We start from the raw sequence: 13030 nt of genomic DNA on the forward strand, positions 1-13030 counted from the left end.
GATCTCAATGGTGGGCTTAAAATAAACCATGCTGTAAACAGATGTGCTGTCATCTAGGCTTTATTATTTATAGAAAACAGGCAGAGGAGATTTAGCATAATTCTTAATGGCCCTAGAATTTTCAGGATGGTAAATGATTATTGGCTTCAACTTGAAGTCACCAGCTGCTTTAGCCTCTAACAAGAGAGTCAGCCTGTCCTTTGAATCTTTGAAGCCAGGCATTGACTTCTCTATAGCTATGAAAGTCCTAAATGGCATCTTCTTCGAAAAGGAGGCCATTTCATCTCCATTAAAAATCTGTTGCTGGCCGGGCTCGGTGGCTCATGCCTGTAATCTCAGCACTTTGGGAGGCTCAGGTGGGCAGATCACGAGTTCAGGAGTTCAAGACCAGCCTGGCCAACATAGTGAAACCCCATCTTGACTAAAAATACCAAAAATTAGCCTGGCTTGGTGGTGGGAGCCTGTAATCCCAGTTACTTGGGAGGCTGAGGCAGGAGAATGGCTTGAACCTGGGAGGCGGAGGTGGCAGTGAGCTGAGATTGCACATTGCACTCCAGCCTGGGTGACAGAGCGAGACTCCATCTCAAAATAAATAAATAAATAAATAAAAAATAAGTCTGTTGCTTAGTGTAGCTACTTTCATGAATGATGTTAGCTACATCTTCTAGGTAGTTTACTACAGCTTCTATATCAGCATTTGCTGCTTTCCCTTGCACTTTTATGTTATGGAGATGGCTTCTTTCTTTAAATCTTGTGAACCAACCTCTGCTACCTTCCAACTTTTCTTCTCTAGCTTCCTCACCTCTCTCAGCCTTCATAGAACTGAAGAGAGTTAGGGTTGCTCTGAATTAGGCTTTGGCTTAAGGGAACATTGTGGCTTGTTTGATCATCTATCCAGACCACTTCATATCAGCAATAAGGCTGCTTTATTATCATTTGTGTGTTTACTGGAGTAGCACTTTTAATTTCCTTCAAGAACTTTTCCTTTGCATTCACAACTTAGCTAACTGGCTCAAGAGACCTAGCTTTTGGCGTATCTTGGCTTTCAACATAACTTCCTCACTAAGCATAATCATTTCTAGCTCTTGATTTAAAGTGAGAAACAGGTGACTGTTCCTTTCACTTGAACACTTAGAGGCCATTGTAGGATATTAACTGGCCTAGTTTCATGTTGATCATATTCTTTATGTTGTCATGGTTCTGTCATAATTCTTTTAGTTCTATGTTTTAATAGTTTTGGTGCTCATTACCAGTACTGTTGCTTCTCCATTCCCGAGTTAGTCTATCTCCTGATTGAATTTCATTGTCAGGCAGTCTTTTCAAGTTACAGGTACTGCATGCATTCTTTGGGTTCTTATACACTTCATTGATTCAAAATATTTGTCTTTTGTTTTTATATTACTTGAAGGATTACTTGGCTAGGTATAAAATTTATCAGTCACACTTTTTTCCCCCTCAACTTTGTAAATGTTGTTCCATAATCTCCTAGTGTTTGATTGGCTGGATTTCATTGTCCAATGTTTTCTCCTTTTATTAGGAAGAATTTGTGAGTATTATAGTCTCTGAGTTTCAATGCTTGCTGTTTTCTTTAATGCTTGAGAATGTCTGTCTATTGCTTTCGTTCCTGAAAAATAACTTGTTTGGGAACACTTTCATTAGAACTTTGTGGTCACTGTTTTATTATTTTGGGACATCTAGTGTTACTGTAGAAAAGTCTGATTTTTCTCCCTCCCTCCTTGAAGGCACTTTTTTTTTTTTTTAAATCTAAAATGCCTGAGAGTTTTCTTCTTTATTTTTGAAATTCAGTAATATAAACAAGGTATATCTAAGTGTCACTTATAATCATTTTTCCCTAAATTATAATATGCCCTTAGTTCTTCTAAGAACATTTTCCTGGTTTATTACCATGAATACTTTTTTTTGGTCAAATTATTAGATCCTCTACTTCATGACACCAGTTTTTTTAATACTGAATTTTCTTTTGTTCTTCGTATGTATTCTAATTGCCTTGATTTTGTCTTTTCAGATGCTGTGATCATCTGAAGGCTTTCTTTTTGTCAATAATTCTGTTTTCTCCAGTGTCTGTCCTGTTTTTGATATTTTAAATGAATTAATTGGTTAAATCATTGTGTTATATAGGCTCTAAGTTTCTTTAGCACTACAAACTGCATTTTCATCTTATTCTGCTTCTTCTTGCTTTTGAGCTTGTTTATTATAAGGTTGTATTGTTTTCAAGTTCTTCATTATGATGAAGTTGTTGAGAATTTTCTTTAGTTTTTATTGGGTTATGTATCCTTCCAGAATGGGTTCTTTGCCACTTGTGTGCCCTATTCATTTCTTCATTTTGTGTTCTTTCTTGCTTTTTATTCCCTGTATGTGTGTGTTTCTTTTTGTCAGGCTGTAATACATATGCATACATGTTTCTTCTTGATATGGGAGAACTTCTATGTGGTGCTGATGGGAAATATTTTTAATACTCCACTCTCCTTACCCAAGTTTGTTTTTCTCCTGAGCCCTAGTTTGAAAGCTGTATATTGTTGGAGTGGAGGGAAAGAGAAGGGAAAAGTGGTGATTCAGAGAGCCAAAGGGGGCAATGTGGCTTTTAGGCTCTGCTCTCTTGAAGTACCAAGTATCTCACTCTTGGGTCTGCCCAACTGCTTATGAATAAAATTCCTTTGCCTTGTATGGGGACATCATTCGACCTCAGACCTCTCATTTCTCTTTGTTCTGAGCCCTAGAATGTGACCTGACCTTCTCCTTCCCAAAGCATGGAGATGGTTCAAACTCACTCTTGAAATTTTTTTGTTGACTTTTCCCTGTGTTGCTTATTCATTCCTCGGCTCTACTTTTTGCCATTTTGGAGTGTATTTCTGGTAAGTGTTTAGGATTTTGTAAACTATTTCCCTACAACCTCTTATTGGAGGTAGGGGTAGAGTTGGGAATGACCATCAATCACCTATAACTTTGTTTCTTATTTTGACTATCAGTCTTCAAAATTTATGGCAGGCCCTTTTATATTTGGTTGCTGCTAATAAAATGTTGGCCTTTTTGTTTTATTTTTTGTTTTTATTTTTTGTTTTATTAGATTTTGAAGAAGGGAGATTCTAAAATGTAGTTCAGGTTTTCTCAGTGTCAGCACAAATAACATTTTGGGTTGGATCATTATTTGTTGTGAGGGGGTTGCCCTGTGCAGAGTGGGATATTTAACAACATCCCTGGCTTCTACCCACTAGATGCCAGTAGCATTCCCCTAGTTAAGACAACCAAAAACATCTTCAGACATTGCCAAATATTCCCTGGGGAGAAAAGCACCCTGGTTTGAGAGCCACTGATCAATTTTGTTCATTCATCTTTACTCCTCCTAAATACCTACATCCAAATTTTAAATAGATCTTTCTCATGTAGTCTGGCAAGTATTATATCAAAGATAAATACCCGTTTTAGAATAAAGCATTAATATACTCTCACATTTCAACTTAAGAGGCAAATATTAACAGTAGGATTTGTAAACTATTTATTGGAATAAAAATCAATGAATTTTTAAAAATTACAAAATGATTTATGTATGTTAGATATTTTACTGAGTGAAAAAATTCATGCTTTTTTAAATGACTTATTGTTTGGAGTAGTGATACAGTAGGTTTAATTTTCCCCCTCATTAATTAAAATCATGTTTTAGCCAAGAAAGTGAACAAAATTCTTATTTCCCGTTTTGGAGACTGACACTCTCCAGTTCTAAGTTAAATAATCGTCATGGTAAAGTAATTTCCTTGAAAAGAACGGACATTGATTCAGCCCCTGTTACTCACAAATCCTATTTGAGTCAAATTGGAAAACTATTAAGTTTTTGGGAAAAAAAATCAATAGGTATCAGGAAACCATTAGATCTTGTGGCCCTTGCTATATCTTGCATGAGTAATCACTGTAAACAGCTGACAGGTATTTCATTGTTGACACTGAGTGATGCTTGGGGGACTACATCTTGTCAGAGTAGGTGGACAGCTTTAGACGTTGGAATGCGTTTGATTATCCTTGTTTTTCTCCTACACTCATTCTTTTAGACAGCCCTGTCACTAACTGGGCCCGTGATGCTTTCAAAAATCAAATACTTTCCTTGCTGTCAGTTTTCTTTTTCTTGCGTTGTGGCATACTAATCAGGGTATGTGGTTTGGTACTGAACCAATTTCTGTCAAAAGCAAGTTTTAATTTATTATTTAGGAAAAATTTTTCCTAAGACCCAGGTTTTATACAGTACTAAATAAATAGTGTGAGAAATAATTAGTAATGCCATAGAGTATATAATTTTACTTCTAGTTCTACACAGATTGCAAGTAAATTTTTTTGGGGCAAGTGATTTTGGAATTATCTATGTTTTGTTTTCCTTTTCCTTTAGAGTGATAATTCACTATTTATGATTGAATGATTATCATATTAAAGAGGTGAGAAAATAAAAATAAGTCTGATGTGCACAAAGCCATACTGCTCAAATTGTTTGATAATATCTGTTAATTAAATTATTATGGCATCGGTAGAAGAATGATGTTTTGTTTATATGTGGTTAGAATTGGTCTTTTTTAAAGGAAATAACGAGAGATGGAAATGGAATGGGTATAAATAGTAAAAGGTTCTGTCACTATAATTCCCTTTTGCTATAAATAGTTAAAGGTTCTATCACTATAATTTCCATAAGAAGATATATGTGTTTACCTGTTAGTTTTATCAGGGCAAATTAAAACATGGATAGAATCATGTTTCTCAGTGTGAAGAAATATTTTTATTTGATGAATATTATATATTTTCAGGTGCAGTGGCTTCTGTGTTTTGGGTTGATGCTGAATTAGGGAGTGATATTTACCTTGATGGTAAGTTAAAAAACAGTTTTCTTTTATCTTTCTTGTTTTTTTTTTTTTCTGAGACAGAGTCTCACTTTGTTGCCCAGACTGGAGTGCATGGAGTGCAGTGGCATGATCTCGGCTCACTGCAACTTTTACCTCCTGGGTTCAAGTGATTCTCCTGCCTCAGCCTCCCGAGTAGCTGGGACTACAGGCGTGCACCATCGTACCTGGCTAATTTTTGGATTTTTAGTAGAGACGGGGTTTCGCCATGTTGGCCTGACTGGTCTTGAACCCCTGACTTCAGGTGATCCGCCAGCCTCGGCCTCCCAAAGTGCTGGGATTACAGGCATGAGCCACCACACCCTGCCTCTTTTGTTTTTAAGTAAAATCTTTATGGTTAAGCTTATTGTTGTTCATTCATATTATAACTTTAATTCCTTGCATTGTTGTTCTTTTCACACTTTAGTTTAATGATGAAATCTTTGTTCATATAGATTAAAAAACCCCAGACAGTGGTGGAACTCGATGTCACTCAACTTCGAATTTAGTGCTTCCACTAAGGTTTTCTTTAAAAAAAAAAAAAATGCTTTGTAGGTTTTCTGTATCCTCTGTTGTTTGATTTATGCCCTTAATATAATGTTAGAGCCTTTTATTTTAATCCACCAGGCAATATGAGGATCATATTTTTGCTTTTATTTTCTCTTGAAGATAAGAATTAAACACTCCTCCCTTACTTTATTTACCTGAACACTTTTGGGCAATTACATGCCTTCATTGAAAATATATTAGAAACTTTCTTAGTTAAGCGACTATGTTTTCTCCCTTTCTCTTTCCCTTTTTCACCTTTTTAAAAACCAGTCGAAATTTTTTACTTTTTCAAAAGTAATAATCATTAAGAAATTTAAGAATTATTAAGCTGGGCCCCATCATTGAGCTCTAATATATGTGGCGGGTAACTGGTTGAATTCCTTAGGCATAATTAAACTCATTCTTTTGTTATCAGCATATATTCAGAGATTGCAAAATGAATTGGTAGTTTGGAAACTTAGGCATATGTTATGTAAAACATTTATGAGTTGGATTTGGATTTGGTGAGAGATGTTAGGAATGATACCTTAAGATGTCTCATTCTTTAGGCAATAATTTAAATCTTAAGAAAAGTCTTGATTTTGATTATGTGAAAATAAACTAGAAATAACCTGTCTTATGTACTTATCACATTTGACTATGTTATGAAATTTGACTTATATTTTGGATTGTAAGCTTTTTCAGTGCCAAGGAAATCTTATTTTCTTATTTATTTAATTTAACATTTTTATTTGTTTTATATCTTCTCTAGTGCCTTAAAGTAGTGCTAGCCACTCATGAAACACATTGACTTATTACTGGAATTTAATTAAATGGCAGCACTGGCAAGAGAAAAAAACAGTACATTGTTTTATTGAGTAGTATTTGTGAACTGAAATAGGTTAGTTTTAATTTTCATTCTGAAGTATGGTTGCATAAATATTAATAAACATTCTTTTTAAAAAGTGATTAAAATGTTTTTTCCTTTGTAGGTATCATAACTATTGTGGATTCAAAATATGGATTAAAAGTAAGTTGAAAGATTGCTATGAGTGGCTCATTATTGAGAGCTGGGAATATGGGGATTGATTGTTTAATTTTCTTTATGTTTGTATCTGAAATTTTCTTTAACAAAAACCTTTCTCAAAAAGATATCCTGAACAATAGGTGAAATTTGTGTTTTAATTATTAGTTTGTGTTAAATATTTCTTTTCTATTACTCTGAGTTTGAGTTGGTGATAAAATTTGGAATTATAATTTGTAATAAGCATATGGGGTTAGGATAGAGTTTGGTATGTATAACTCTTCACAAGGATTCAACCCCAATATTGGTAAGTTTTTCTGTTCCATAGAAGAAGCTGAGCTTGATAAAGCATCTGAGATCTTATTTTTCTTGTTAAATTACTATTAAACACACACTGGAAATGAGTTTTTAAAAAATATTGAAGACCTAGGTGATGGGTTAATAGGTGCAGGAAACCACCATGGCACCTGTTTACCTATGTAACAAACCTGCACATCCCGAGCATGTACCCTGGAACTTAAAATTTAAAAAGTACATATCGAAGAAAATCAGGATATACACATAGGATTAGTAAGAAGACTCTCTCCATTAAAAGGCATCTTGCATCACTTCTTGGTCTTTTGGCTGAGATCAAGTGTAAAAGACATCCTGCTATGAATGTTTTTGTTAACTTCTAAGGTCCTAGAATGCATTTAAATGAGGTTTAATTTATAAAATGCATTTAGTAAGATCTTTAAAAGTATGTTGTTACATACAGTAAAATGATGTTTCTCAACTTCCCAAGTGAAATACCACTAAAGGCAGAAGAGAATGAAATCATCCCACCCACTGACCCGTTCCCAATCTGAGCATATGGATAGGGCCCAAAGCAGTAAGTTCTTAGAAGTTTAAATTCAGTGTTTAAAAATTAGTGTCTGTTTTGTATCCAACCTCATATCTGAACGTGTTAATTTTTTTTTTTTTTTGAGACAGAGTCTCACTCTGTTGCCCAGGCTGGAGTGCAGTGGCACCATCTTGGCTCACTGCAACCTCCACCTCCCAGGTTCAAGCGATTCCCTTGTCTCAGCCTCCTGAGTATCTGGGATTACAGGTGCACACCACCATGCCCAGCTAATTTTGTATTTTTAGTAGAGACCGGATTTTACCATGTTGACCAGCCTGGTCATGAACTCCTGACCTCAAGTGATCCACCTGCCTCGGCCTCCCAAAGTGCTGGGATTACAGGCATGAGCCACCACGCCCGGCCTGAACTTGTTAATGTTTAAGTTTGCTTTTTTTTCCCCAAATCTTTGCTGAAATTATGCTCTAAGGGGATATGTCAGGTTTGTCAAATAGCTACCAATACCTCTTCACTGGGTCTTCTCTCCCTCGTTGATAGAGTGCCCTAATTTGAAAAGTTTGGAAGAAAACTCCTTTTTTAGAGTTTAAAATCTCAATTTATGAATTTATGAATATAATTTAAGAATCAAAGAATGATCCCAAATACAGTATTACAGTTTCACGCAGAAAAATTCCAATGACTGTTGGAAATCATATTTCTTGCAAAATGCTTATGGAGGTAGCAAAAAAGCCCCAAATTATTCATTTTGAATGTTTATTATAGGCATGTTTGAATCTACCTCTTCCATAAATTTATTACAAAATTTGATATACCTATGTGACAGATAACTGCTAAGACATTTTTTTTTATTTTGATAGACTGAAAATGCCATGCCAAAAGTCAAACTGTTTATGTATTTTATGATTATAGGAATAATTTTATATGTATAGTTGGGTATGGAGAAGAGTTAAATAGAATCTATTATCAGCATGATAGAGGCCAAAAAAACAAAGCAACATTCTGAATAATGCAAACACAGTAAACGTTTAACCTCCTGCTACCTTGATAAAACCTCTTAAATTATTAAATCAGTATACCTACACAAAACTGACACACTGTCAGGATAATGGAAACTTTAGATTTTCTAAGTCGGATGCCAGATAAATAACTTTGCCTTGATATAAAGAATTTTCCAACTTGTCCAATTCCTCTGGTTGCAAAGCTTGACCTCAGTAGCTGCTTGTGATTCAGAGAATTCTGAGGCAGTACAAGTAATGACACTTGGATAATGGGCAGCAATTTAAGAATGTCATGCTTCACAGAGCCAGCCCATCACAAGTAAATTTGAGAAATGGTACCCTGTGGCCAGCCAGCCAAATTGAAACTGAAGTGGTAATTGATATCATGGGGTATCATGCTAATAGGATTGTCACCCATTGATCTGAAATATTCATTTTTTAATCATAGGCAAATAATTGGACAACTTAAAATGACAGCTCTCTATTCTCAGGACTTGACACCCAGGCTACTGACATTGTTCTTTTCAGTTCCACAAATGTGACAGCATTTAATGCAATAGAAGCAATGAATGAAGTTACCCAGAGAAGGTCAAGTGAGAGGTTTCTTCTTGGTTCCTCTGTTATATTGCACAATCTGTTGAAACAATTCAGTCAGAAAACAGTTAGCTTGGAAAAGATCAGAACAATAAATAGACTGACATTATGCAATAATTTTTTAAAAACTAAAATAGTGTTACATCTGTAACCAATCCATTTGAAAGAAATAGTTCCTGCTGCTGCTTTTTAAAAATGACACCAGACGTCTTTGACACTAGATTTATTTCCACTCTGGTCAACAGCAGTGTTCTTTCATAGCCAGTGGGTTTTAAGATAGTTTTTTCTTTTCTTTCTTTCTCTTTTTTCGGTCCTGCTTCTTTCTTTCTTTCTGCAGAAAAGGACACCCTATAGCCCTTCATGAATTTAGGTCTACAGTGGTGTTATTTCAGAGAGTTCCTTTGTTTCTCTCCCTAACCCCCCCAGCTTTATTGAGGTATAATTGACAAGTAAGAATTATATATATTTAAGGTATACAATGTGTGAAATATAAAACAATCGAGCTAGTTAACCTATCCATCACCTCACATTGCTATTTTTTTGAGAGGGGGTGGTAAGAACAATTAAGATCTATGTTTTAGCAGATTCAAGTATACAATAGAATTAACTACAGTCATCATGCTGTAATTAGCTCTCCATGACTTATGCATCTTGTATAACAAACTTTGTATTCTTTGACCAACATCTCACACCACTCCCCTTTAATTTCCTTTGTTTCTTGTGGTAAGTTAAATTGGGGTTTTGATCCTTAGCCTTTTGAATATGTTGGATTAATTAGTATCAAAATTATTTTTGTCTTTTTTGATATATAAGCAAAAGCCATAGTTGTTAAGCAGAGATAAGGAATACTTTGGACATCTATGTAGTATAAAATATTTAAAAAATATTTTGCAAAAATTTTTTCTTCACTTATACAGGTGGAATAGAATGCCAAAATTTCCATTTTGTTTTATTTTATAAATGAAAGTCATCTGACTTAATGACCAAATGGTATATAATGTATTATTGGAGAATGTTCTTTTGAATAGAAGACATTGATTTTATACTTTTTGCAGAGTTTGACTTGGGAAGGTAGGAAGTCACATGAGGGAAATGCAGGGCTGATGTCTAAAGAAAATAAATGTTAATATGCACTTATTTTTTAAAATGTTTGTATAGCTTTCCTATGGGCATAGAAGAGGACATTTATCTCTTCTGCTATAATTATATATGATTACATATAATTTTAATACAGCTGTAAATATTGGCAGGCTCTCATTTGGGGTGATTTTCATTTATTTTTATATTTGATACTTTCTGACTGCCTGGAAGTAGTAAAACGTTAGTCTACCACTGTTAGCTTTGAGTGAAGAATTCTAATATTTTGGAGAGGTAAATGCATTTAAAACATTGCACATTACCTTGTGAAACTAACATTGTATTAGTTACATTTAGGCATGGAAATGCAAAAACAAATCTGTAATTCTTCTGTCATATCATTTTTATGCCTCACAAACTCATAGCCAAATAACCCCAATTTCATATGTTAAAAAAGCTTTCATAAGGTCAATAATATAATATCTTGAAAAATATTTCAGTTTAAAAAGAATTTTCAGTACTATAGGATCATTCAGAGGCAGATGCCTTGCCAAAAATATATCATTGTTAAGTAGATTTACTGCTTAATGGGAAGAGATTTGTTGCTGCATGTTAGATGGCATTTTTCATGTAACATCTTTTATGTATCCCCACAACAGGAGGTGTTAATTACAATTCATTCAACAAATATGTCTTGAGCCTTTGTGCCAGGCACCATTCCAAGGTCTGTTAGCAGCCTCATTCTCTAGAGGCAGAGTATATAACAATAGGACTTGTTGTAGCCTCAGGCCAAGATGAATTATGAAAAAAATATTAAACTTGATCTTTTGGCATGGAATGATTTTTGATACAATACTTGTCAAGTTCTGTGACTTCAATAATTGCAGAGTGGATCTGCAGTTGAATTGAACAAGATTTTGCCTGAAGTAGAAGTATCATTGCCATGATTTTATTTCAGTTTTGTTTTCCTCAAAATAGAATTTGCTGAACTTTTAGAAGGAAAAAATGTTTCTTCTATAGACCTAATCAAGCTTGTTAAATAAAATTATTACCTGCTTGCTCTGAGGTTCCAAACTATTCAGATACCCCTAATGATCATCTCCCCGTGAATTATGAAACTGGTTTGGCTCTGATATATGGTTATTGACATTTGTGTAGCATTGTACACAGACTGATTTTATGTGGCATAAAAGATTTCACAAAGACTTTAAAATTATGTTCATTTTACTTGATGGGTGTGTGTTCAATTAAAAAAAAAGTCCCTGTGATTCTATATAAAATATAGTATCCTGTGATGATGAGGGTGTTAGATTTAGTTTCTTCCTTTATAAATGAAAATAGCCATCTCCCATAATTATTATGAAAGCTAAATGAGAAAAATGTATATAATTTATAAAGTTAGATTCAAGGATTTAATTCATTTGTAAAGTTGGCTTCAAATATAGAGTATTACTATAATCTAGTTGCCTCTAAACCTCAGTAGCCAGCTTTTTATTGTGACAGGGAACCTCTATTGAGGTTTGAGGTAATGAGGGTAAAAGTGTAATTTCCCAGAGAAGAAGCTTGTGATGTTGATGATGTTAGGGATGTAAACAGGATTATGAGGGCGGGAAAAAAAAAAACAGACAACAAAACTTGCCTCCAGAGAGATGAAAACTACCACTTGGGCTCTAAGTCAGTGTCAAAATATTTTTTGGAGTTAGCCTGACTCTGGAGAGGTCAGTAAAATAAACAGTTGCACTGAGAGGCCAGATTAGCAAGTATAGGTTTCTAAATGATAAACTGCTTTTAGGCTAGAATCAGGGCTGAATCAGCCTTCCCACCACTTATTTGTTTCTAGGGTGTTTGAAAGGCCTAGTACTGAGTTCACGTGGTGCATGATTGTGGGCTGGGGTGTAGGGAAGTATTTTAGATTCTAATATGGGGGTTTGGTGTGAAGGGAAGTATATTAGATTCTAAGAAAGTATATTTCAGTGGTTATCCTTTTTTAAAAATAAGTAATAATGAATATTTAGAACCAGAACAGTTTTGTAAGAAGGAAAATACCTAAAATCTGAACTGTAATCTTCTATGTTTTTATGACATTATGTGAATCAAAGGGGTTTTCCTTTTAAGTAAAAGAAAAGGTCAGGAGTATGAAATCCTAAGCGCTCTTCCTCCCCGTATAAAACCCCACAGGTTCACTTGTAGAAAAAAATTGCAAATGGGGAAGAAAAATGCTTTCAGCTAGAAAAGTTAGTTTTGGATTTGTGTATTCAGTAACAGAACATGTTGAAGTTTTTATTAGATGCAAGAAAATGTCTCTAAAGTAAAATCCTTTGTGTTGACATTAGATTTTTTATTGTATTATAGTAACTTTATTCAAACTTTTTTTTGTTTAGCATTTAACAGAAGAGAAACCTGATGGCCTTATCAATGAAGCTACTAGGTATTCATATTTAAAGTATATATTGATTGCTGGCTAATTGTAAAGAGAAAAATCACTAAGATGAAAACCAAAAACAAACTAAGAAAATTTAAAACATAGTCAAGGAAAATTTATTTTCTTTTTTTCCCTTAGTTGAATTATTGCTATCTATTTATAATGATCTCATAACTGAACTTTTACTTAAAGTCATTTTTGTCGTAGCATAAAGTGAATGCTGAACACAGGAGTTCTGTAATTTTGAGGAACTCGGGAAATATTAACATTTAAAAATATTTTCTTGTCATACAATTTCTTTGGGATTGAAGATTTTATATATATATATATGTATAATAATAATAATAATTATTTTTTGAGACAGAATCTCACTCTGTCACCCAGGCTGAAGTGCAGGCTCACTGCAACCTCTGCCTCCCAGGTTCAAGCGATTCTCCTGCCTCAGCCTCCCAAGTAGCTGGGATTACAGGCACCCGCCACCATGCCCAGCTAATTTTTGCATTTTTTTAAATTTATTTTATTTTATTTTATTTTTTTTTAGTAGAGATGGGGTTTCACCATGTTGGCCAGGCTGGTCTCGAGCTCCTGACCTCAGGTGATCCACCCGCCTCGGCCTCCCAAAGTGCTGGGATTACAGGCATGAATCCACTGCGCCTGGCTGAACTTAAGTAT

General features: G+C 34.5%; 1 protein-coding gene across 7 annotated transcripts in view; it reads left to right on the forward strand.

The window, feature by feature from the left end:
• LOC129393264 (zinc-regulated GTPase metalloprotein activator 1A-like) overlaps positions 1–13030 on the forward strand; it is a 59327-nt gene that overhangs the window by 26779 nt on the left and 19518 nt on the right. For all 7 annotated transcript variants that reach the window (XM_063607940.1, XM_055093552.2, XM_055093550.2 and 4 more), the window contains 3 exons: positions 4803–4862; positions 6395–6432; positions 12318–12364. In XM_063607940.1, the coding sequence (XP_063464010.1) occupies positions 4803–4862; positions 6395–6432; positions 12318–12364 (145 nt within the window). The remainder of the gene's footprint in view (positions 1–4802; positions 4863–6394; positions 6433–12317; positions 12365–13030) is intronic.

The sequence above is a fragment of the Pan paniscus genome, chromosome 8 (genome assembly GCF_029289425.2).
Source record: "Pan paniscus chromosome 8, NHGRI_mPanPan1-v2.0_pri, whole genome shotgun sequence".
NCBI classification, from domain to species: Eukaryota; Metazoa; Chordata; class Mammalia; order Primates; family Hominidae; genus Pan; species Pan paniscus.